Here is a 27,238-nt window from a genome sequence, read left to right on the forward strand (position 1 = left end):
CTATACATAGAGATCAGAGTTAGATCAGATTAACGCGCACATCCTTCGGAAGTGTGCATTATTATTCAACGATGTCTGCAAAGGCGGGAGCCTGACCTTAAAGGAAATATCAGAATCTGCACTCGTGTTGCTCTGGAGCATGCTACACTAGATTTTGCTCCGGGCCCAAGAATAGGTAAGAGTTTAACCTGTTACAGTACCCAGATCAAAGTTGAGCTAGAGTGACGGCGTTTCACTAGGTAGGGTGCGTTCCTCCTCTGCTAGTTTTGGGTATTGTTCTTTGAGAATAGGATTCACAGGGCAATTCCTGCCATAGAGGTTCGACGCCTGTTTGTGGATTTCACTGAGGACCCGCTTATGTTTTTTAGCTTCATTCGGCTATTTTCTCGGGTGACGCATTTCCTCGTAATGCTTACGGAGATGACTCCTTAAGTCTCTGGGCGGTGTAGGCTCATTAATCAGATGTCTGTTGGGATGCCCAGGTTTCTTGGTATTGAACAGAAACTGTTTGGTTAGCATTTCATTTCTCTCACTAATGGGGAGTATTCTCACCTCATAATGTAGAAGGTATTCTGGGGACATAAGAAGACAGCCATTGGTAGTTCTGAGGGCGGTATTTTGGCAGGGTTGTATTTTCTTCCAGTGAGTAGTCTTTAGGCTTGGGACCATATCGGGGACCCGTAATATGCAATCAGCTAGCCAGTTACTTTGTAAGTGGTAATGAGCGTTTCATTATCTTTACCACAAGTGCTGCCAGCAAGAGATTTGAGGATTTTATTACGGCTCTGGATCTTCGGTACAATTTCGGCTGCATGCTCACCAAAATGTAGATCCTGATCGAACGTCACACCCAAGATTTTGGGGCGTAAGACAGTCGGTAGCGTAGTGCCATTGACGGATATGTTCGAAATGGTCGACATTTGTGACGACCAAGTTGTAAATAACGCGAGGCGAAGAAACTGGAGAGGTCCCCATTAACTTCATTTAATTTGTTAATTTTCGGTTCATGATGGATCTCATTTGGGATTCGTACACGTATAAATAAACAAACAATTTCAAAGAAATTTTGTTTCGAAAAAGTATAGCAAAATGCGTCATTTCATTTCGCTAGAATATCAATAAAAACATTTGTTTTGTTATTTTCATAGAGCAAAATATGTTTTTTCTGCTAATTAAAACAAACAAGCAACGAGTAAGGGTGTGTAAGTTTGGGTGTATCCGAATATTATATAATCAGCGTGTCTCTAGAAATGTTTTATAATGCTTGATCGGAATAAAAAAATTTCATACAGAAAATTGTTTGTTGATAAAACGGGCGGTGCCACACCCATTTCCAAAAACTAAATTTTTTCCTTTTTCTTGTTAAAAATTCACTTGGAAAATGAAACACCATTGATATAAAGTTCTTTTTTGCAAAGATATATATATATATATTTTATTCGTCCACGACCCTTTTAAAAATCTTTTATATAAAAAAATGGGCGTGGTCCATCACCGATTTCGTTCCTTTTTTTCGAAATATTCTTTACAGTAAAGGCAACCTCTCTTTCGAATTTTGTTATGATAGTTTTACCGGTTTTTGATTTATGATTAATAATATTTGTAAAATTGGCGCCTGCCCTGGTAGAATGGTAGCGTGCTCCGCCTACCACACCGAAGATCCTGGGTTCACGCCCCGGGCAAAACAACATCAAAATTTTAGAAAAAACTTTTTTCAATTAGAAGAAAATTTTTATTAGCGGGGTCGCTTCTCGGCAGTGTTTGGCAAACACTCTGAGTGTCTTTCTGTCATGAAAAGCTCTCAGGGAAAACTCATCTGCCTTGCAGATGCCGTTCGGAGTCGGCATAAAACAAGTAGGTCCCGTCCCGCCAATGTGTATGAAAAAATTTAAACGAACACGACGCAAATTCGAAGAGAAGCGGTACCACGCCCATTTAAAAAAAATCAAGAGGCTTAACATCAGTCCAATAATCAGGTTTTGTGCATGGTTACCATGGGCGTGGTTACCATGTGATTCCCCCCATTTTTAATAGCGATGCAATATTATTCTTAATATTTACACAAGTTGTCGTGTGCACTGACAGATAGACGAACGGATGAACGGGCATGGCGGAATCAATTCCTTGTTTCATCCTCAATATTTTGATATATGGCGGTCTATATTTATTTCGATTCGTTATGTTACCAAAGTTCGGTGCGAAAAGCACGTTGAGTATATTTCAAATACCGGAAATCTTATTTTTTATTTACATATCTCAAAACAGATAAAACTAATTAAGTGTACCCATTGTACTTTTCATTCATACATTCATTTTGCACATGTCAAATTAATAACACACTTTTCAAATACATATGGGACAGTCCCTGGAAACGGAAATAGAAGTAATTCTTTAATGCTTGTGAAAGTATACAAAATTTAAAGAAGCTAAGGGGAAATTTTACATGCCTTGAAGGAGAAACAGAAGGTGAAAGAAAAATCCAATGCTCGTAATTTTTCGAAATATGATATATCTTTTAAAGACTCTGGATATAAGCTTCTTTCTCAATGAATTACACTATATGATATTGAAACTATATTCGTTGCGAGACATCAAGTTTTAGGTCTTGTAGAATAAACAAAATCAGCATACCTGGAATTTCGTATACTTCTGTTCCCTTTATTTATTCTTTGGTAAATTTTTAGGTGAGATTACTCTAACATCTCCAATAACCAATTAATTGCTGAAAAAGCAAAATACATTCTTTCTGATAACATATAAGTTTGGCTAAACAGAAACAAAATTACAGGCAATATTTGGATTAACTAATGGATGAGAGGTAATGGATTTGACAAATTTTAGACACCAATAAAAAATGTTACTCGAAATTTCCGGAAAAATTTTAGTAAACAGACCTATTTCTCATCTGAAGGCCTTTTTATACTCAGCGTGCTTTGCACCCAGGGTATATTAACTTTGATTGGATAACGATTGGTTGTACAGGTATAAATGAATCGAGATAGATATAGACTTCCATATATAAAAATCGTCAGTATCGAAAAAAAATTTGATTGAGCCATGTCCGTCCGTCCGTCCGTTAACACGATAACTTGGGTAAATATTGAGATATCTTCACCAAATTTGGTACACGAGCTTATCTCGACACAGACTAGATTGATATTGAAAATGAGCGAAATCGGATGATAACCACGCCCACTTTTTATATACATAACATTTTGAAAAACACAAAAAAACTGATTATTTAGTAAATAATATACCTAGAATGTTGAAATTTGACACGTGGACTGATATTGAGGCTCTTGATAAAAATGTAGAAAAAAATTTTGAAATGGGCGTGGCACCCCCCACTTGTGATAAAATCAATTTTACAAATATTATTAATCATAAATCAAAAACCGTTAAACCTATCGTAACAAAATTCCGCATAGAGGTATCCTTTACTATAAGGAATATTTTGAAGAAAAATTAACGAAGTCGGTTAAGGACCACGCCTAGTGTTATATAAAAGATTTTTAAAAGGGTCGTAGACGAATAAAATAAGCAATATCTTTGCAAAAGAGAGCTTTATACCAATGGTTTTTAATTCTTCAATAACAATAAATTGGAAAAATTTTAATTTAGAAAAATGGGCGTGGCACAGCCCCTTTTATGACTAAGAAATTTTCTATGTTTCGGGACCCATAACTCGAAGAAAAATTAACTAACCGATCGTAATAAAATTGGGTACACAGATTTTCCCTATAACAGGAAATATTTCTAGCAAAAATGGACGAGATCGGTTAAAGACCACGCCCACTTTTATATAAAAGATTTTTAAAAGTGTTGTAGACGAAATAATAACCTATATCTTAGCGAAAAAGAGCTTTGTATCAATAGAATTTTACTTTCTAAATTGAATTATAACATTAACTTGGAAAACACTAAAATTTTTGAAAATGGGCGTGATGCCGTGTTCGGTTACACCCGAACTTAGACACCTTTACTTGTTAAAAATAAAAGTAATGCTATGTTATTATTTTTTTAAATCTTTTTTGCTCTCCATTCGTGGTTGTTTTTTACGACTTTCTGCTGTAACAGCCATAACACCTTTACGTTTTTTTCTAAGTATTTGGGAGTCATTCTGGATAGAAAGCTATTATGGAGTGATCATATAGTGGAGCAATCCAAGAAGGCAGCAGCAGACCTGTTCACCTGCAAGAGGGCAATTGGCACCTCCTGGGGATTCTCCCCTAAGGTTACCTACTGGATTTACACAACCATTGTGCGCCCGATTCTTCTTTATGGTGCCTGCAATACTTTATTCTTAATATTGACTAAAGTTGTGTGTACTGACAGAGAGACAGACAGATGAACGGACATGGCGGAATCAATATCTTGTTTCATCCTCAGCGTTTTGATATATGGAGATCTATATTTATTTCGATTCGTTATGTTACTAAAGTTCGGTGTGAAAAGCACGTTGAGTACATTTCAAATACCGAACATCTTATTTTTTATTTACATATCTCAAATCAGATAAAACCAATTAAGTGTACCCATTGTACTTTTCATTAAAAATACATTCACTGTGCACATGTCAAATTAAGCAAATACATATTGGCAAGTCCCTGCAAACGGAAATGGAAGTAATTTTTAATGCTTGTAAGAGTATACAAAACTTAACGAAGCTAAGGGGAAATTTTACATGCTTTCAAGGAGAAACAGAAGGTAAAAGAAAAACCCAATGCCCGTAATTTTTCGAAATCTGATATATCTTTTAAAGACGCTGGATATAAGCTTAGGTACGATTACGGACGCGACCACATTTTTTCAATGAATTACACTATATGATATTGAAAATATATGCATTGCGAGACATCAAGTTTTAGGTCTAATAGAGCAAACAAAGTCAGCGTACGTAGAATTTCGAACACGCCCTCAAATTCTGGGCTATGGGAACAAAACCAAATTTTCCTTCTGTTTATTCTTCTATAATTTTTTAGGTCATTCAATAGAGTATGTTCTTGCGATCCTTTCTAACGAAATTATTGAATACACCAATTAAACCTATATTAATCTTTAGAGCTCATATCTTGTTGATATCAGAACTGATTTTAGATTTTCCTCAGATAAGCCTTTGTATGTATAAATTAAAAAAGAGATACAACATTTCAAACTTCGTCATATTTTGTAAGACTTCTCTAACATCTCCAAAAATCAATTAACAGTTTATACACTGCTGAAAACACAAAATGCCCTCTTTCTGACAACATATAAATTTTGTTCCTTGGCTAAACAGAAATAAAGTTATGGGCCAATATATGGATCCACTAATGGAAGAGAGGTAATGGACTTGACAAGTTTTAGACACCAACAAAAAATGTCACCCGAAATTTCCGGAAAATTTTTAGTAAACAGATCTATTTAGCATCTGAAAGCTTTTTTAGTTTCAAGTCTACGTTTTCTTACTAGGAAAATAATTAGGCTAAATTTATAAAACCTCCGTTTTCTAAAGTTTTTTTTTAGTGCTAAATAAAAGTCTAGACAACATTTTATTAGAAGCAAAAATATAGATCTGTGTTTAACAGCGCAACAACATGAATTAGGGTCATTATATTTTGTTAGTAAAACATCAAAATTTGTAAAACCGATGAATACTTTCTTTGAAATTATTTTTCTCATAACTCAGTTTACACCGCCGGGATAACGGCAATCAGCCTCGCCACCTACTACGCGTCTTCAAAGACCTAAAGATTTATCGAAGAATAAACGGAAGAAAAAGTTGGTTTTGTTCCCTTAGCCCGAAATTTGAAGGCGTATTCGAAATCTCATGTATGCAGATTTTGTTTACTCTACTAGACCTAAAACTTGATGTCTCGCAACAAATATATTTTCAAAGTCATATAGTGTAATTCATTGAAAAAGAATATTCGCATCCGTAACCATACTTAAGCTTATATCCAGCGTTTTAGCTGGCATTGGGTCTTCATTTCACCTTCCGTGTCACATTTAAGGAATCTAAAATCTCCCCATAGCCTCTTCAAGTTTTGCGTACTTTCACAAGCGTTAAAAAGTTATTATATTTCCTGTCAAGTCCGAACCTCATCATATATATGTCCTTACATTTTGAGCTACCCACAATTGTTGATTCAAATATCGTAATATCCGATCAGTCCACTGCTCATGTTCCCTTTTATGCAGGTTGAAATGCATGCGAATGACTCGTCCGTTTCCAGGGACTTGCCCATATGTATTTGCAAAGTGTGTTATTAAGTTGACATGTGTACAATGAATGTGTTTTTAATGAAAAGTACAATGGGTACACTTAATTAGTTTTACCTGTTTTGAGATAAATAAATAAAAAATAAGATTTCGATATTTGAAATATACTCAACGTGCTTTGAACACAGATTGTATAAACTTTGGTAAAATATCGGGCATAAATGAATCAAAATAAATACAGAATTCCATATATCAAAACGCTGAGGATGAAACAAGAAATTGATTCCGCCATGTCCGTTCATCCGTCCGTCTCTCTGTCTGTACACACGACACTTTAGTAAATACTAAGAATAAAATATGGCATCGCTATTAAAAATGAGGGAACTCGCATGGTAAACACGCCCACTTTTTATATATATATGGTTTGGGAAACACATAATTCCTGATTATTGTACTGATATTAAGACTCTTGATTTTTTTTTGAAAATGTGCGTGGCACCGCCCGTGGACGAATAAAATAAGTTATATCTTTGCAAAAAAGAGCTTTATATCAATGGTGTTTAATTTGCCAAGTGAAATTTTAACAAAAACAAGTAAAGGTGTCTAAGTTCGGGTGTAAAATTTCATTTCAGATAAATTACTTTTCTACATAACACGTGGCATCACCCGTTTAAAAACAATGTCTCCCCATTTCCTCTTACAATAAAACTCGATTTACTAAGTTATAGCATTTAGTTATATTATTCTAGTCTACGACCCTTTTAAACTTGTTTTATATCTAAGTTGCCGTGGTCTTTAATCGATCCCGTCCATTTTTACCAGAAATTCATTACGATATGTTAATTTTTTTTCGAGTAATGGCTCCGAAAACATAGAAAATTGCTTAGTCATAAAAGCGGCGGTGCCACACCCATTTTTTAAAATTTGAAGTTTGTTATAAAATGAATCCACTTGGGAAATGAAATACCATCGATATAAAGCCCTGATTTGCAAAGATATAGCTTATTGTGTTCTTCCACGACCTTTTCAAAAATCTATTATATAAAAGTGGTCGTGGTCCTTAACCCATTTCGTTAATTTTTCTTCAAAATATTCCTTATAGTAAAGGATACCGCTATGCGGAATTTTGTTACGATAGGTTTAACGGTTTTTGTTTTATGATTAGTAATATTTGTTTAAAAAATCACAAGTGGGCGGTGCCACGCCCATTTTCAAAAAATCTTCAAAATTTTTATCAAGAGTCTCAATATGAGTCCACATGTCAAATTTCAACATTCTAAGTGAATTATTTACTAAATTATCAGGTTTTTGTGTTTTCCAAAATTTTATATATAAAAAGTGGGCATGGTTATCATCCGATTTCGCTCATTTTCAACACCAATGTATTCTGGGTCCAGATAAGCTAGCGTACCAAATTTGGTGAAGATATCTGAATATTTACTCAAGTTATCGTGCTAACGGACAGAAATGACACAATCAAATTTTTTTTCGATAATGATGATTTTGATATATGGACGTCTATATCTATCTCGATTCCGTTGTACCTGTACAACCAACTGTTATCCAATCAAAGTTTATATACTCTGTGTGCAAAGCACGCTGAAAGAAAAACTTAAAGGATCGTAATAAGATTGTGTACATATTATTTCTTTATAGCAGCAAATATTTCTAGCACAAATGGACGTGATCGGTTAAAAAGCACGCCCCATTTTATATAAAAGCTACTTCGAAGGGTCGCAGACTAGAATAATAAGCCATATCTTAGCGAAAAATATTTTTGTGTCAATGTTATTTCACTTATCAAGTTTTATTGTATGAGGAAATTAGGAGAAATATTTTTTATTCCGATCAATCATTACACAACATTTCTAGAGCCAAGCTGAGTATATAATATTCGGCTACCGTGAAACTTGTTGTTTGTTTGTTTTAATTAGCTGAACAAACATATTTGGCTCTATCAAAATAACAAGTCAACCGTATAATCTAGCGAAATGAAATGACGCATTTTGCTATACTTTTTCAAAACAACATTTCTTTGGACGAATCCCAAATAAGGTCCATCACGAACCGAAAATCAAAAGTGGACAGACTTTATTTCTATCAATTGGGATTAAAGCTCAAATACGTGTATGATTTGGAAATCAAATAGTTTATGCTTTCCCCCATCTTGGACAGAGAAACAAAAATTTATTTATTTATTTATTTATTTTTGAGAAATGTAATTATAAATAATTTATATTACTTTGAAAAGGCACTAGCGACTATGATTATCGGGCTGAAAAATTCGAACAATTCTTATTCTAATTCTAGAAGATTTTCTACTAAATTATAAATAATCAATAGAAAAGCTTAGTACATTGTGTAGAAATTAAAGAAGACCAGCTTATATATATTATGGCTGGCAGAAAATCTTTGGGTTGAACCCTCCCAGAGGGTGCCGGCTGGTAATATGCACAACAGTTTCCCCTTCCAGGGGAGTGCTAGCTAAGTTTAGGAATCATTTCCATTTGTGCCCCAGCTCCTTAACAGCTCAGGCATATGGAAATGGTTTTTAAACGTGGCCTCAAGGTAGTAACCGGACCACGCCCAGTTGAAAATGTGGTCCACCCCTAATCCAGGGTGTTATGCGTTTCGGTGCCCACTGAAAGGGTTGCAGTGAGGGGCGTCCGACTGTATTTCTACGGAGCCTCCCGGATATCGGTGAACCTCCGGGATTAGGTCTGTTCGGAATTTATTCCAAACCGACCGCTTCCAAGCTGGACCAGGCCGCAGCTGTCCTAACGAAGCTATGGCGAGTTTATAGAGCTTGCACGAGCGCTCGTCGGCGCAGGAAACGAGTTTGACCCTGCCCTGGTACCAGCCGACATCACGGATAGTGGGAGCTGGCCCCGGATATTTGGTCATGATATCCTTAAAGATCTTGAGAAGGCCGTTAAGGACATCCTTCCAGTTATCCGGGGACACGTTCCCATCCGGATGACCGCGGTTCAAAACCGCCAGCGTAATGTTGGCCTTAGCCACCTCGCTGAAGGTTTTGGTCAGGGCAGGGGGAGTAGAGGCCGAATGCCTGTGCCTTTTGGGAGCGCGCGAGGCATTTGCCATAGACCTTTGTCTCTTAAGGCTGGCATCTTCGGTTCAGAAGATTGCTTGGTGGCAGAAGAGACAGTCGTAGTACCTTGGAGGGTGGGGTTGGTACTGGTCCAGCCGAGAGAACTTTTTTTCTCTGCCGTCAAATTGTCGTAGGGAGAGTTGCCAAGTATCTCAACAATTTTGGCGGCGTTGCGAATGTTCCGCTGGTTTCAGACCGGAACAGGGTTTCACTTATTCGCATTGGATCCCTCAAGGGGTTCAGCCGGCTTGCGAGATAGCTTTGCGGTGGAGGCAGCACTTTTGTCCGTGTAGGACTTAGTGCTGTTTCTAGCCACCTGCTGGCGAGAGGTGCCCGGTACGGGCGTGGGACGGACGTCCTGTGCTTGCTCAGTCTGGCGCTGCTTTCCCTCTTTGGGGCTAGCTTTGCCAGCTGCCGCAGGATTGGACTTGCCCTCAAGGGGTTTAGTCCTTCCGCTAGCTTGCACAGGTGGCCGAATAGTACTTTGGGGCCGTGAAGCCCTGGTCGGCGCCGTCTGTGCGATTCCCGACGGATTGGGTACTTTTTTCACGCCTAGTCCAAGGGTGCCATCTTTTCCCGTGCAGGGATCCGAGGCTTAGTTTTTTTTTTGTTCACCATTACTGGTTCGTCGGCAGCCTACTAAGGTGAGACCGTTGAAATGAAAATGATAGGGGAAACTATGCGGTCGACTGCGGTAGGGCCCCATACCGCAACAAGTCGCCGTTACTCCCGGAGGTGGACCGGTATCCGCGAGGCTCCGTAGAAATACAATCGGATGCCCCTGACTGCAAACCATCCAATGGGCACGGAAACGCATAACACCCTGGATTAGGGGTGGACCACCTTTTCAACTGGGTGTGGTCCGGTTCCCACCTTGAGGCCACGTTTAAAAACCATTTCCATATGCCTGAGCTATTAAGGAGCTGGGGCAGAAATGGAAATGATTCCTAAACTTAGCTAGCACTCCCCTGGAAGGGGAAACTGTTGTGCATATTACCAGCCGGCACCCTCTTCGAGGGTTCAACCCAAGGATTTTCTGCCAGTCATAATATGCATATTGTTAGAATTTTTCAGGCCGATAATCTTAGTCGCTAGTGCCTTCTCAAAGTAATATAAATTATTTATAATTACATTTCTCATAAATAAATAAATAAATAAATAAATAAATAAATAAATAAAATTTTGTTTATCTGTCCAGGATAGGCAGATGCAGGAATGAAAACGGCGACCTTGTAACTGATGTCCAGAGAGTGCTTAGATTATGGAGGGAATACTTTTCTGCTCTCCTAAATGGAGGCAACAATTCACCGCGCAGAGATGAAGAACCCGATCCCGCAATCGATGACGATGGAATATATGTCCCCCTGCCCGATTATGATGAAGTTAGAATAGCAATAACCAGATTGAAAAACAACAAGGCCGTGGGCGCTGATGGATTGCCTGCGGAGCTATTCAAGTACGGCGGCGAGGAGTTGGTAAGGCGCATGCAGCAGCTTCTTAGCAAAATATGGGCGGATGAGTGCATGCCCGACGGTTGGAATCTAAGTGTTCTTTGCCCAGTCCACAAGAAGGGCGATACTGAAAAATGCACCAACTATCGTGGAATAAGCCTTCTTAATATCGCATATAAGGTCCCTTCAAGTGTATTGTGCGAAAGATTGAAGCCCACCGTGAACCGGTTGATTGGACATTATCAGTGCGGCTTCAGACCTGGTAAATCTTCCATCGACCAGATTTTCACAATGTGTCAAATCTTGGAAAAACCCCGTGAAAAGAGAATCGACACACATCACCTCTTCGTCGACTTTAAAGCCGCCTTCGGCAGCATGAAAAGGAGCTGCCTATGTGCTGCTATGTCTGAATTTGGTTTCACCGCAAAACTTATACGGCTGTGCAAAATGACGTTGAGCAACACCATCAACTCAGTCAGAATTGGGAAGGACCTCTCCGAGCCGTTCGAAATTAAACGACGTTTCAGACAGGTTGATCCCCTATCGTGCGATTTCTTTAATTTGATGTTGGAGAAAATTATACTAGCTGCAGAACTTAACCGTACTGGAACAATATTCTATAAAAGCATGCAATTACTGAAGTATGCTGATTACATTGATATCATCGGCCTAAACACCCGCGCTGTTAGCTCTGATTACTCCAAACAGGAAAAAGAAGCGGTAAAGATGGGTTTGATTGTGAATCAGGACAAAACGAAGTACCTGCTGTCATCCAGCAAAGAGTCGGCACATACGCGCCTTGGCAACCACGCTACTGTTAGCAGCCATAATTTCGAAATAGTAAAAGACTTCGTTTATTTGGGAACCAGCATCAACACTAGCAACAACATCAGCACTGAAATCCAGCGAAGAATCAATCTTGGCAATAAATGCTACTTTGGACCAGGTAGGCAATTGAAAATAAAGTCCTCTCTCGGCGAACGAAAACCATACTCTACAAGTCACTTATCGTACCCGTCCTGCTATATGGGGCAGAAGCATGGACCATGACAACAGCAGATGAAGCGGCTTTGGGAATGTTGGAGAGAAAAGTTCTTCAAAAGATTTATGGACCTCTACGCGTTGGCGATGGCGAGTACCGAAGAAGATTTAATGATGAGCTGTACGAGCTATACGCAGACATAAACATAGTCCAGCGAATTAGAACGCAGCGGCTGCGCTGGCTAGGCCATGTTATGTGAATGAAAGATGATGCTCCGGCCAAGAAAGTGTTTCTATCGGAACCCGCCTATGGAAGCAGAGGTAGAGGGCGGCCCCCACTCCGTTGGAAGGACCAGGTGGAAAACGGTTTAAACTCCCTTGGTGTGACCAATTGGCGTCGGTTGGCGGAGGACGGCCATAACCGTTTAGACGGTTAAGCGCCAATTAAGTGAGTAAGTAAGATAGAGATAAAGTCCGACCACTTTTGATTTTCGGTTCGTGACGGACCTTATTTGGGATTCGCCCGCGTATAAATAAACAAACAATTGCAAAGAAATCTTGTTTTGAAAAAGTATAGCAAAATGCGTCATTTCATTTCGCTAGAATATCACTAATTACGTTTGTTTTGTTATTTTGATAGAGCCAAATTTGTTTGTTCAGCTAATTAAAACAAACAAACAACAAGTAAGGGTGTCTAAGTTTGACGGTAGCCGAACATTATATACTCAGCGTGGCCCTCGAAATGTTTTGTAATGCTTGATCGGAACAGGCACGTGGCACCGCCCATTTAAAAAAAATTTCCTTGTTTTCCTCATACAATAAAACTTGATAAGTGAAATAACATTGATACAAAACTATTTTTCGCTTAGATATGGCTTATTATTTTAGCCTGCGACCCTTCGAAATATCTTTTATATAAAAGTGGGCGTGGTATTTAACCGATCACGTCCATTTGTGCTAGAAATATTTCCTGCTATAAAGAAATAATATGTACACAATCTTATTACGATCCTTTAATTTTCCTTTCAGCGTGCATTGCACACAGAGTATATTAACTTTGATTGGATAACAGTTGGTTGTACAGGTGTAAAGGAATCGAGATAGATATAGGTTTCCATATATCAAAATCATCATTATCGAAAAAAAATTGATTGAGCCATGTCCGTCCGTTCGTCCGTCCGTCTGTCCGTTAACACGATAACTTGAGTAAATATTGAGATATCTTCACCAAATTTGGTACACTAGCTTATCTGGACCCAGAATAAATCGGTATTGAAAACGAGCGAAATCGGATGATAACCACGCCCACTTTTTATATATAAAATTTTGGAAAGCACAAAAAACCTGATAATTTAGTAAATAATACACCTAGAACGTTGAAATTTGACATGTGGACTGATACTGATACTCTTAATAAAAATTTTGAAAGATTTTTGAAAATGGGCGTGGCACCGCCCACTTGTGATAAAATCAATTTTTCAAATATTACTAATCATAAATCAAAAACCGTTAAACCTATCATAACAAAATTCGGCAGAGAGGTTGCCTTTACCATAAGGAATGCTTCGAAGAAAAATTAACGAAATCGGTTAAGTACCACGCCCACTTTTATATAAGAGATTTTTAAAAGGGTCGTGGACGAACAAAATAAGCTATATCTTTGCAAAACAGGGCTTTATATCAATGGCTTTTAATTTTCCAATAACAATAAATAGGAAAAACTTTAAATTTAAAAAATGGGCGTGGCACCGCCCCTTTTATGACTAAGCAGTTTTCTATGTTTCCGGAGCCATTACTCGAAGAAAAATTAATATATCGTAATGAAATTTTAAACACATATATTCCTTATAGCAGAAAATATTTCTAGTAAAAAGAAGAGAATTAAAGACCACGGCAGCTTAGATATAAAACAAGTTTAAAAGGGTCGTAGATTAGACTAATAAGCTATAACTTAGCAAAACATAGTTTTGAATCAATAATATTTCACCTATCAAGTTTTATTGTAAGAGGAACTGGGGAGACATTTTTTTTAAACTGGCGGTGCCACGTATTATGTCGAAAAGTTATTTATCTGAAATGAAATGTTACACCCGAACTTAGACACCTTTACTTGTTCTTGTTAAAAATTCACTTCGAAAATTAAACACCATTGATATAAAGCTCTTTTTTGCAAAGATATAGCTTAATTTATTCGCCACGGGCGGTGCCATGCACATTTTAAAAAAAAATCAAGAGTCTTAATATCAGTCCAATAATCAGGTTTTATGTGTTTCCAAAACGATATATATATAAAAAGTGGGCGTGTTTACCATGCGATTACCCTCATTTTTAATAGCGATGCCATATTTTATTCTTAATATTTATTCAAGTTGTCGTATGTACTGACAGAGAGGCGGACGGATGAACGGATATGGCGGAATCAATCCCTTGTTTGATCCTTAGCATTTGGATATATGGAATTCTGTATTTATTTTGATTCGTTTATGCCTGTTATGTTACCAAAGTTAATACACTCGGTGTGAAAAGCACGTTGAGTATATTTCAAGTACCGGAAATCTTATTTTTTATTTACATATCTCAAAACAAATAATACTAATTAAGATACCCATTGTACTTTTCATTAAAAACACATTCATTTTACACATTTTAACGTAATAACACACTTTTCAAATACATATGGGCAAGTCCCTGGAAAAGGACGAGATATTCGCACGCATTTCAGCCTGCATAAAAGAGAACAGAAGGTGAAATAAAGACCCAATGCCAGCTAAAACGCTGGATATAAGCTTAAGTACGATCAAAGACGCGAATATTCTTTCTCAATGAATTATACTATATGATATTGAAAATATATTCGTTGCAAGACATCAGGTTTTAGGTCTAGTAGAGTAAACAAAATCAGCATACCTGGAATTTCGTATACCTCTGTTCCCTTTGTTTATTCTTTGGTAAATTTTTAAGTGAGATTACTCAAACATCTCCAATAACCAACTAATTGCTGAAAACGCAAAATACCTTCTTTCTAACAACATATAAGTTTGGCTAAACAGAAACAAAATTACAGGCAATATATGGATTAACTAATGGATGAGAGGTAATGGATTTGACAAATTTTAGACACCAGTAAAAAATGTTACCCGAACTTTCCGGAAAAATGTTTGTAAACAGACCTATTTAACATCTGACGGCTTTTTATACTCAGCGTGCTTTGCACACAGAGTATATTAACTTTGATTGGATAACGATTGGTTGTACAGGTATAAAGGAATCGAGATTATCGAAAAAAAAAAATTGATTCAGCCATGTCCGTGCGTTCGTCCGTCCGTCTGTCCGTTAACACGATAACTTGAGTAAATATTGAGATATTTTCACCAAATTTGGTACACGAGCTTATCTGAACCTAGAATAGATTGGTATTGAAAATGAGTGAAATGGGATGATAACATTTTGGAAAACACAAAAAAACCTGATTATTTAGTAAATAATACACCTAGAATGTTGAAATTTGACTTGTGGACTGATATTGAGATCTTTGATAAAAATTTGGAAAATTTTTTTAAATGAGCGTGGCACCACCCACTTTTGATAAAATCAATTTTACAAATATTATTAATCATAAATCAAAAACCTTTAAACCTATCGTAACAAAATTCGGCCTTTACCATAAGGAATGCTTCGAAGAAAAATGAACGAAACCGGTTAAGGACCACACCCACTTTTATATAAAAGATTTTTAAAATGGTCGTGGACGAATAAAATAACCTATATCTTTGCAAAAAAGGGCTTTATATCAATTGTTTTTCATTTCCCAAGTGGATCTATTTTATAACAAACTTCAAATTAAAAAAAATTGGTGTGGCACCGCCCCTTTTATGACTAAGCAGTTTTCTATGTTTTCGGAGCCATTACTCGAAGAAAAATTAACATATCGTAATGAAATTGTAAACACATATATTCCTTATAGCAGAAAATATTTCTAGTAAAAAGAAGAGAATTAAATACCACGGCAGCTTAGATATAAAACAAGTTTAAAAGGGTCGTAGAATAGAAAAATATAACTATATGCTATAACTTAGCAAAAAACAGTTTTGAACCAATGATATTTCACTTATCGAGTTTTATTGTTAGAGGAATTGGGCAGACGTTTCTTTCCAAACGGGTGGTGCCACGTGTTATGTAGAAAAGTAATTTATCTGAAATGAAATGTGCAATTGAAGCTCACTCTGAGTATATAATAGGGCGGGTCGATTTAAAAATCGCTCATTGCTCTGTAAAAATCGTATCCTAGGGATCAAAATAAGAAACTTTGCCGAAGGAACCATACCTCTAAAATGAATTCTGATGTCCCCCTCCCTTTTGTTCGAACTTTTGGGTAGGAGCAATTTCAATTCTACCTGCTGTGTCTTGTGGTGGCTTAAAAAAACAACAAAAGCAATTTTACGATCTGCAATTGTGTCACAGTGATACCTTCATTTTTTAAAACGGTTGAATAAAAAACCCACACAACTGTGTTTACGACATGCAAATGCATCACAGTGATGCCTTGGTTTTAAAAGGGGGTTGTAAAAACGCTAATTTCTAATAATTTTTTTTAATTTCTTTTCTATTACTAAGTTAAATTCATTTTATCGTTTACATATGTTCTGACTAAATAAATTTCTAAAGAGAAAAAAAAACTCCAAAAAGAAAAACCATAGGCATTTCAAAGTGGGATTTTTCAAAATTTGCCCCTACGACCCAAAGGGGGGGACAGGAGAATTCGTTTTAGAGGTATGGTTCCTTCAGCAAAGTTTCTTATTTTGATCCCTAGATCACAGAGCGATGGGCGATTTTTTTGCCTCCCCACAAATCGACCCGGCCTATTATATAATGTTCGACTGTACCCGAACTTAGACCCCTTTACTTGTTTAATTTCAAGTTGACCTTTGCTTGCTAGGAAAATAATAAGGATACGGGCAGGATCAATTTATAAAACCCCAGTTTTCTCAAGTTTTTTTTTAATGCTAAAAAAGTGTATACCAAATTTTATTAAAAGCAAAAATATAGATCTGGGTTTAACAGCGCAACAATATAAAGAAAGGACGTTACATTTTGTTAGTAAAACGTCAAAATTTGCAAAACCGATGAAGCCTTTGTTTGAAATTATATTTCTCTGTCCAGGATGAGGGAAAGAATAAACTATTTGATTTCCACATCATACACATATTTGACCCTTAATCCCAAGTGATAGAAAAAAGTCTGAACACTTTTGATTTTCGTTTCGTGATGGACCTTATTTGGGATTCGCCCACATATAAATAAAAAAACTATTGCAAAGAAATGTTGTTTTGAAAAAGTATAGCAAATTGCGTCATTTCATTTCGCTAGAATAGATTTGTTAGTTTGATAGAGCAGAATATGTTTTTTCAGCTAATTAAAACAAACGCAAAACAAGAAAGGGTGTCTAAATTTGGGTGCAACAGAATATTATATACTCAGCATAAGTTTGAATTGTACAGTTTATTTCAGATAAATTACTTTTTCGAATTTTGTTACAAGGAATTTTTTTTTTTGGGCTCTAGAAATGTTTCGTAATACTTGATCGGAATAGGGGTGTAGGACCGCCCATTAAAAAAAATGTCTCCTCATTTCCTCTTACAATAAAACATGATAAGTGAAATATCATTGATACAAACCTATTTTTTGCTAAGATATAAAACCAACTTAGTATTCTAGTCTAGGACCCTTTTAAACATTTTTATAAAAAAGTGGGCGTGATTTTTAACCGACTCCGTCCTGCTATAGGGAAAATATATGTACCCCACGGCGGCTGCCGTGGTGTGATGGTAGCGTGCTCCGCCTACCATACCGAAGATCCTGGGTTCACGCCCCGGGCAAAGCAACATCACAAATTTTAGACACAAATTTTTTCAATTAGAAGAAAATTTTTCTAGGCGGGGTTGCGCGTCGGCAGAGTTTGGCAAGCACTCCGAGTGTATTTCTGCCATGAAAAGCTTCTCAGCGAAAACTCATCTGCCTTGCAGATGCCGTTCGGAGTCGGCATTAAAGAAGTAGGTCTCGTCCCGCCAAATTTTAGGAAATAATAAAAGGAGCACGACGCAACTTGGAAGAGAAGCTCGGCCTAAAATCTCTTCGGAGGTTATCGCGCCTACATTTATTTATTTTATTTAGTCTTATTAAGATCCTTTAATTTTTCTTCCAGTTATGACTCCCGAAACAGAAAATTTTTTGGTGATAAAAGAGGCGGTGTCACGCCGGTTTTCAAAAATTAAATTTTTTCCTTCTGCTTGCTAAAATTTCACTTGGAAAATGAAACACCATTAATATAAAGCTCTTATATGCAAAGATATAGTTTATTTTATTCGTCCACGGGCATTTCCGCGCCCATTTAAAAAAAATCAAGAGTCTTTATATCAGTCCAATAATCAGCTTTCATGTGTTTATACTTATAAAAAGTGGGCGTGTTTACCATGCGATTCCCCTGTTGTTGTTGATGTATTAACGATAAAAATGCTCTCCGAAGGCTTTGGGGAGTGTTATCGATGTTGATGGTCCTTTGCCGGATATAGATCCGGTACGCTACGGTAACAAAGCACCATTAATGAACTAGCCCGACCATCTCGGGAACGACCACATTAAACTTTCATCCCATCCCTCGCTACCCACCTCCTAGTTCCATGGGGAGCTAAATTGCTTCTAATTAATGCGATTCCTCTCATTTTTAATAGCGATGGGAGATGAGCGCCAAGGAACCCATATACCAAATTACAATAATTTATTCTTAATATTTACTGAAGTTGTCGTGTGCACTGACAGAGAGACGGACGGGTGAACGGACATGGCAGAATCAATTCCGTTTTTCATCGTTAGCATTTTGATATATGTAAGTCTATATCTATTCCGATTCGTTTATGCCTGTTATGTTACCAAAGTTAATACACTCGGTCTTAAAACCACGCTGAGTATATTTCAAATACCGGAAATCTTATTTTTTATTTACTTATCTCAAAACAGATACAACTAGTTAAGTGTACCCATTCTACTTTTCATTAAAAATACATTCATTGTACACATGTCTACTTAATAACACGCTTTGCAAATATATATGGGCAAGTCCCTGGAAACGGACGAGACATTCGCATGCATTTCAACCTGCATAAAAGAGAACATAAGCAGCGGGCTGAGCAGATATTACGATATTTGCAACAATTGTGGGTACCTCAACAATGTAAGTACATATACATGACCATGTATGATGAGGTTCGGGCGTGACAAGAAATGGCAGTAATTTTTTAATGCTTGTGTAAATATGCAAAACTTAACGAAGCTAAGGGGAAATTTTAAATGCCTTCAATGAGAAACAGAAGGTGAAAGAAAAACCAAATGCCCATAATTTTTCGAAATCTGATATATATTTTTAAAACGCTGGATATAAGCTTAGCGACTATTACGGACGCCACCATCCTTATTCAATGATTTACATTATATGATATTTAAAATATATTCTTCAAGTTTTAGGTCTAAGAGGGAAAAAAAATTAAAAAAACGTAGAATTTGAATACGCCCTCAAATTCCGGGCTAAAGGAACAAAACAAACTTTTCCTTCTATTTATTCTTCGATAAATTTTTAGGTCATTCAATAGAGTATGTTCTTGTGTCTTTCTAATGAAATTGTTGAATACACCAATAAGACCTACATTAACCTTTTAAATTCATATCTTGTTGAAATCAGAACTGATTTTAGATTTTCCTCAGATAATCCTTTGTATACATAAATTAAAAAAGAGATACAACAATTTAAATTTTCTTAATATTTTGTAAGATTTCTCTAACATCTCCAAGAATTAATTAACAGTTTATTAACTGCTGAAAGCACAAAATGTCCTCTTTCTGACAACATATAAGTTTCGGTGGCTAAACAGAAATAAAGTTATGGGCCAATATATGGATCCACTACTGGAAGAGAGGTAATTGGAGGGCTTGATAAATTTTAGACACCATTAACAAATGTTACCCGAACTTTCCGGAAAAATTTTAGTAAACAGACCTATTTAACATTCACAAGATTTTTTGATTTCAAGTCGACGTTTGCTTACTAGGAAAATAATAAAGATCAATTTATAAAGCCTAATTTTTCTGGTTTTTTTAAGGCTAAATAAAAGTCTAGCAAAATTTTATTAGAAGCAAAAATATTGGTCTGGGTTCAACAGCGGAACAATATAAAGAAAGGACGTTATATTTTGTTAGCAAAACTTCGAAATTTGCAAAATGGATGAATACTTTCTTTGTAATTATATTTCTCTGTTCAGGAAGATGGAAAGAATAAACTATTTGATTTCCACATCATGCACGTATTTGAGCTTTAATCCCAAGTGATAGAAAAAAGTGTTAACACTTTTGATTTTCGTTTCGTGATGCACCTTATTTGGGATTCGCCCACGTATAAATAAACAAACAATTCCAAAGAAATGTTGTTTTGAAAAAGTATAGCAAAACGCGTAATTTCATTTCGCTAGAATATCACTAATTACGTTTGATTTGTTATTTTAATAGAGCAAAATATGTTTGTTCAGCTAATTAAAACAAACAAACAACAAGTAAGGGTGTCTAAGTTTGGGTGTAGCCGAATATACTCAGCGTGGCTCTAGAAATGTTTCGTAATACTTGATCGGAATAAAAAAAATGTCTCCTAATTCCCTCATACAATAAAACTTGATAAGTGAAATAACATTGATACAAAACTATTTTTCGATTAGATATAAGTTATTATTCTAGTCAACGATGTGTACGCAATATTATCATGACCATTTAATTTTTATTCGAGTTTTGGCTCCCGCCACGCCCATTTTCAAAAACTAAAATTTTTTCCATTTGCTTGTTAAAATTTCACTTGGAAAATTAAACACCATTGATATAAAGCTCTCAAGAGTCTTAACATTAGTTCAAAATAATAAGGTTTTATGTGTTTTCTAAAAGGTTATATTTATAAAAAGTGGGAGTGGTTACCATCCGATTTCCCTCATTTTTAATAGCGATGGGAGATGACCGCCAAGGAACCGATATAACAAATTGTAATTTTAATCTTAATATTTACTAAAATTGTCGTGTGCACTGACAGAGAGACGGCCGGATGAACGGACATGGCGGAATCAATTTCTTTTTTCATCCTTAACATTTTGATATATGTAAGTCTATGTCTATTCCGATTCGTTTATGTCTGTTATGTAACCAGAATTAATACACTCGGTGTGAAAAACACGCTGAGTATAAGAAGATTGGCCTTGAGTAGCTTTAACTCAAATTTAGATGTATTTTTGTTATTTCAATTGCCTGAAGTTTTATTTTTTATTTACACGACTCAATTAGGTATAAATAGCGCCCACAAAATTAATATTGGTGTACTTTATACTTAGAAAGTGTTAAAAACGGTTTTAAAATAAAATGAGTCAACGAAATAATTTCGCTCTGCTTTTTGTCTTGCTTAGCAGCATTTTAAGCTATACGAATGCGCAAGATCGCATGATATATGGAACTGGTATAGATATCACGAAATATCCACACTCAGTGGCAATATTTATTAAACAAGTTTACAATTGCGTTGGTTCCATAGTCGGTCCTAAATCGGTGGTCACAGTGGCTCATTGCGTAGCATATGAACTTCCGCAGGATGTCTCCGTTATAGCTGGTGCAACCAATATATATACAGAAGTAGGGCAACGACCCCGTGTGGCGGAAATAATTCCTCATCATGATTATACTGCACAAACACAATTTTTGGACATTGCAGTGGTTAAACTGACTGAATCCTTTAAGGACGATGGGATAGCAAAAATAATACCACTATGCGATGATCAATTAAAACCGGGAGAATGGATGGCAGTTACTGGATGGGGTGCGGCACATAAAGACGATAAAACTTGTTCTCCTATTCTCATAGGTATGTATGTGGAAGTAGGTCAATGTCCGAATATACAAACAACCTTTACTGCTGGAGGTTCTGGAAAAGAATTGCAGTTTGGAGATACTGGAGCAGGAGGCGTTATTGATGGTCGACTTTGTGCGGTGGCACAACGTATCATGGACGATTCTGAGGATATATATCTAAATGTAGCAAATCCAAGAGTTGGAGACTTTATAAGAAAATGGATGTAACTGAAGGGTGTTATTATAAATTGACTGTTGATTGGCATATTACTCTAACTCGACTGAGCGCCGAATTTTGAAACATTTTGAGATAAGGCGTTTCCGAAACAGCAGTTGAGAGATGATGATATTCCGCTCAGCAGTCGAAATGATGATATTTTTTCCTTGTATCATATACTAATAAAGGGTTACAATTGTGAGTAAATATATATTTTTTATTGTATGCAATGAAAGTGTGACGCATGTAACTGAATTAAGTTGTTCCCTCGTGTATGAATCCACCATGAGGTGAAAACAATATTGCGGAATGACTACTTTAAGGCCCTTGCAAACTCCGTGTAAAACAGCTGATCCAGGGAATTCTATGGAGGTCAGTCTAATCGGTTATGAAAGCTATTGAATGACGCCTTAGTCATAAGGATAACATAGCCAACCAATTCCATTATACAGTGTACTCCCTCTTAAACGGGCATCTAAGAGAATGCCAAATTTGTCCGCTTATGAGTGGTGTCCGGTTATGAGAAAAGTATTATTGATGAATTTTAAACAGTTTTATTTCCAAAAGAAGAATATTAATACATACAAATAAGACTAAGTTAGGAGGTTCATAAAGCTTTGTTCATAAATTAAAGAATAAAGTTTTCTGTACAAAATATTCAAAATAATTGTACGGAAAGTTATGTTGTGACGTTTTTTGAACATTTCCAGCCAGCCGGATGATGCACTAAAATCGTCGTAATTGAGTCTCACTGCAATTTCTTTAGCTTTGCTCCTTATAAGTGCTCTTAAAAGAGAAGTGCTCTTATTTCGAGCCTTCACAAACCATTTGTAGCACAATTTATCAATATTAAAGCCTTTGGGCTTCAGAAGACTCCTTTTTCTCTCCGGGTTGACGTCAGTGTCCCACAAACTTAAAATTTTATCTTTGTTTTTGATAATGCTAGCAGCTTGCGTTTTGCTGATATTACATTTCTTTGCCAACTCTCGTACACTTAGATTTTCTTTCTTATGAATTTCAATGATATTAAATTTGTCTTTAATACTCAACACTACTTTAGGCATTGCGATTCACGTACGTACACACACAAGAAGATACTAACTACGTGTATGCAATAGGTACATACATTTTTATGTTTTTTACTGTATTGAAAACAGGTTCTTCGTATTTAGGGGATTCCCCTACATCCATGCACGTATTAGTGAATAAGCAACAGCTGTACGAATATGGTAAAGAGTAAGTGAAAAAAAGGTGTTGTAAGCTGTTCGGTTATGGGAGGGTTCTCCGCTCAAAAGGAACCAACTTAAAAAATGCTTAAGGATTTTTTTGGTACTGAAAAAATTGTCCATTTATGAGAGGTGTCCGCTTAAGGGAGGTGTCTGTTAGGAGAGAGTACACTGTATATACATTTTTGCGTTGGCGAATTTATTCGAGTTTTGGGGATTATATTTTTCGTTATGAAATTTTACGTATTTTCTTTTTTATGAAGTTATGACATTTCTTAGGTTAGGACACCATTAAGCGATGCCAATATACATTTATCTATGATTAATTGAAAATATGGTTGCGAAGTGGACGTTATGAATATGATGATTATTCCAGGGCCTTTAAAGAGGCGGTATTTTACCAAAATAGCATTTTACGTTGGCAATAGGTGTCGTTGGATATCGCACTGATTGAGCTTTTTGGAAACCCCGCGGAAAGCGGTGCCACTATTTAAAACAAAATTCTTGGCGCCTTTTATCACCAGATAATTTAAGCCTAAATTTCGCTTCCTAAACTAGCCCAAGCTTTCCAGCCCAATCAAAAAACCATACCGTACTAAACTGCACAATATTGAATGCTAATTTAATACGGGTTAGTTAAATTTATTACACTGGTTTTTTTTTTTAAATATCGAGGGTTGGGATAGCTTGAGTTTAATCTTTAAGCAAGATTCCTTGGACTCACCACAAGTGCAATAAATTTATTTAACCCGTATTAAATTAGCATTAAATATTGTGCAATTTAGTACGGTCTCGTTTTTTGATTGGGGTGGAAAGGTTGTGCTAGCTTAAGAGACCTATCAAATTCTTCTTCAAGAAGGTTAAAATGTATACTCAGCTTTTTGATAACCACAAGTCTTGACAAGTTGTTGACTTCACCTCAAAAAATTTTTTCAAGTTTTCAAATGCTATTCAATGTGATCGGAGCTGCTTTAGATAAAATGGAAGCTTTCAAGTGTACCAATATATTTCACTCGTGCATATGATATGGTGTAGAAAGAGTATTGAAAGTTCGAAACATAAATTGTTCTGGCCTTCAAACTTGGTGTTTGACTGTACATACAAGGAAGAAACTAAACTACGCTGCCCTCAAAACAATCATTTCACAGAATTCGGTTGTGAGTGCCCTATGATATAATTTTTTTCATAAACGTCCCAGCTCACATAGGCCGTTTTTAAAACAAATCCGATATAGGGAGGGGTTTTTGAAAACTTTGCCGAGATAGGGTGATATCCATTCAGCAGTTTATATTGAGCTCTGAATATGGTATTTCAGGGTATGAATCGAGTATCCTTTACAGGTCATCTTTTTCAGACCAAACATATACTAGCCGCCTCTAAAGATGTTGGGGGCGGGTAAAACTTTTAAAAACCCTAAAACAATGGACAAGTATACATTCCAGCAATGTTTGGTAGGGAGGCTGGGGCTGTAGAGAAGTTGGAGAAGTGCAACAAATTTTTATCAAAGGCATTAGCAACTGCGTACAACAGAACGTGTTTTCTGAGAAGATTCAAGGAAAAAGCAAAGCCACCATGCTGGAGTAAGGAGTAGAGTCTTCTTAAAGGGTAGGTAAGAAACAGGTCTTATCTGGAAGAAGTTGCGGAAAACGAGGAGTATTGGGACGAATATAGAGACCTTTTAAGGATCTATAAACGTTAAGTCAGAAGGTCAAATGGAAAATGTCTTTGCGGACAAAGAATACTTCAGCAAAACTGCAAGACTGAGGAAAGTCCTATAAATGAGAGATACAGTCAAAATTATGACGAGGAGTGGTAACACAGTAGTGAAGAGTCAATTGAAGCGATACTTAACAAAGACTTCCCATTAAGAGATGATATGACCTAGAAGAAGTGAAGCTACCACTCTATATTTGTATCTTGAATATGCCTAATAAAACTTATTTGCGTCATTCAAAATTATTATTAAGAAAGTTTTTTTAAGTTTTAAATAATATTAACCAGACATGTTTTCTTTGTTTGAGTCTTCAACGATAATTATTTGAGACTTTTATTTATAAACGTCTTGATAAAATAATAATGAAAGATAAATTACTTTCCTAAGTCCCAACTTTTATTCCAAACAAGTAAGGAAGGTTAAGTTCGAGTGTAACCGAACATTACATACTCAGTTGAGAGCTATGGTGACAACATAAGGGAAAATAACCATGTAGGAAAATGAACCGAGGGAAACCCTGGAATTTGTATCAAATGAAAGGCATTAAAGAGTATTTTATGAGGGAGTGGGCCATAGTTCTATAGGTGGAGGCCATTTAGGGATATAGCCATAAAGGCGGATCAGGGTTGACTCTAGAATGCGCTTGTACGATATGGGTATCAAATGAAAGGTGTTAATGAGTATTTTAAAAGGGAGTAATCCATAGGTGGACGCCGTGTCAAGATATCGCCACAAAGGTGGACCAGGGGTGACCCTAGAATTTGTTTGTACAATATGGGCATCAAACGAATGGTGTTAATGAGTATTTTAAAAGGGAGTGGGCCTTAGTTCTATAGGTGGATGCCGTTTCGAAATATCGCCATAAAGGTGGACCAGGGGTGACTCTAGAATGTGTTTGTACGATATGAGTATAAAATTAAAGGTATTAATGAGGGTTTTAAAAGGGAGTGGTGGTTGTTGTATAGGTGGTCGCCTTTTCGAGATATCACCATAAAGGTGGACAAGGGGTGACTCTAGAATGCGTTTGTACGATATGGGTATCAAATGAAAGGTGTTAATGAGTATTTTAAAAGGGAGTCATCCTTAGATCCATAGGTGGACGCCGTTTCGAGATAGCGCCATAAAGGTTGACCAGGGGTGACCCCAGAATTTGTTTGTTTAATATGGGTATCAAAAGAAAGGTGTTAATGAGTATTTTAAAAGGGAGTAATCTTTAGTTCCATAGGTGGACGCCGTTTCGAGATATCGCCATAAAGGTGGATCAGGGGTGACCCTAGAATTTGTTTGTACAATATGGGTATCAAAAGAAAGGTGTTAATGAGTATTTTAAAAGGGAGTAAAAAGTTAGTTCCATAGGTGGACGCCGTTTCGAGATATCGCCATAAAGGTGGAGCAGGGGTGACCCTAGAATTTGTTTGCACGATATGGGTATCAAATGAAAGGGGTTAATGAGCATTTTAAAAGGGAGTGGGGCTTAGTTCTATAGTTGGAATTTCGAGATATCGCCATAAAGGTGGACCAGGGGTGACTCTAAATGAGTTTGTACGATATGGGTATCAAATTAAAGGTATTAATGAGAGTTTTAAAAGGGAGTGGTGTGAAGGCGTTTTCCAGATATCGACCAAAATGTGGACCAGGGTTACCCAGAACATCATCTGTTGGATACCGCTAATTTATTTATATATGTAATACCTGCAACAACATCAGCAATGAAATCCAGCGAAGAATCAATCTTGCCAATAAATGCTACTTTGGAATAGGTAGGCAATTAAAAAGTAAAGTCCTCTCTCGGCGAACGAAAATCATACTCTACAAGTCACTTATCGTACCCGTCCTGCAATATGGGGCAGAAGCATGGACCATGACAACAGCAGATCAAGCGGCTTTGGGAGTGTTCGAGAGAAAAGTTCTTCGAAAGATTTATGGACCTCTACGCGTTGGCGATGGCGAGTACCGAAGAAGATTTAATGATGAGCTGTACGAGCTATACGCAGACATCAACATAGTCCAGCGAATTAAAACGCAGCGGCTGCGCTGGCTAGGCCATGTTATGCGAATGAAAGATGATGCTCCGGCCAAGAAAGTGTTTCTATCGGAACCCGCCTATGGAAGCAGAGGTAGAGGGCTGCCCCCACTCCGTTGGAAGGACCAGGTGGAAAACGATCTAAACTCCATTGGTGTGACCAATTGGCGCCGGTTGGCGGAGCGAAGGAGCGACTGGCGCGCCTTGTTGGACGGCCATAACCGTTTAGACAGTTAAGCGCCAATTAAGTAAGTAAGTAAGTAATACCTGCCAAGATTTTAAGGGTTTTTTATTTCGCCCTGCAGAACTTTTTCATTTTCTTCTACTTAATATGGTAGGTATCACAACCATTTTATAAAGTTTTTTCTAAAGTTATATTTCGCGTCAATAAA

General features: G+C 36.8%; 2 protein-coding genes across 2 annotated transcripts in view; both read left to right on the forward strand.

Annotated features, from left to right (window-relative positions):
- LOC137241500 (serine-rich adhesin for platelets) overlaps positions 1–27,238 on the forward strand; it is a 759,406-nt gene that overhangs the window by 64,318 nt on the left and 667,850 nt on the right. The gene's annotated exons all lie outside the window — the stretch shown is intronic.
- On the forward strand, positions 21,154–22,090 carry LOC137242089 (trypsin 3A1-like). The gene is made up of 2 exons (XM_067769461.1): positions 21,154–21,679; positions 21,737–22,090. The coding sequence occupies exons 1-2, from the start codon at positions 21,184–21,186 to the stop codon at positions 21,892–21,894; spliced, it is 654 nt and encodes a 217-aa protein (XP_067625562.1). The 5' UTR covers positions 21,154–21,183; the 3' UTR covers positions 21,895–22,090.

Source organism: Eurosta solidaginis, chromosome 2 (genome assembly GCF_040869045.1).
Source record: "Eurosta solidaginis isolate ZX-2024a chromosome 2, ASM4086904v1, whole genome shotgun sequence".
Lineage (NCBI taxonomy): Eukaryota > Metazoa > Arthropoda > Insecta > Diptera > Tephritidae > Eurosta > Eurosta solidaginis.

Bases quoted from the DNA above. Each gene is read 5' to 3' on its own strand.
- LOC137242089 (XM_067769461.1), top strand. From the start codon at position 21,184: ATGAGTCAACGAAATAATTTCGCTCTGCTTTTTGTCTTGCTTAGCAGC. The intron at 21,680-21,736 runs GTATGTATGTGG...TTACTGCTGGAG, and splicing joins TTGTTCTCCTATTCTCATAG to GTTCTGGAAAAGAATTGCAG.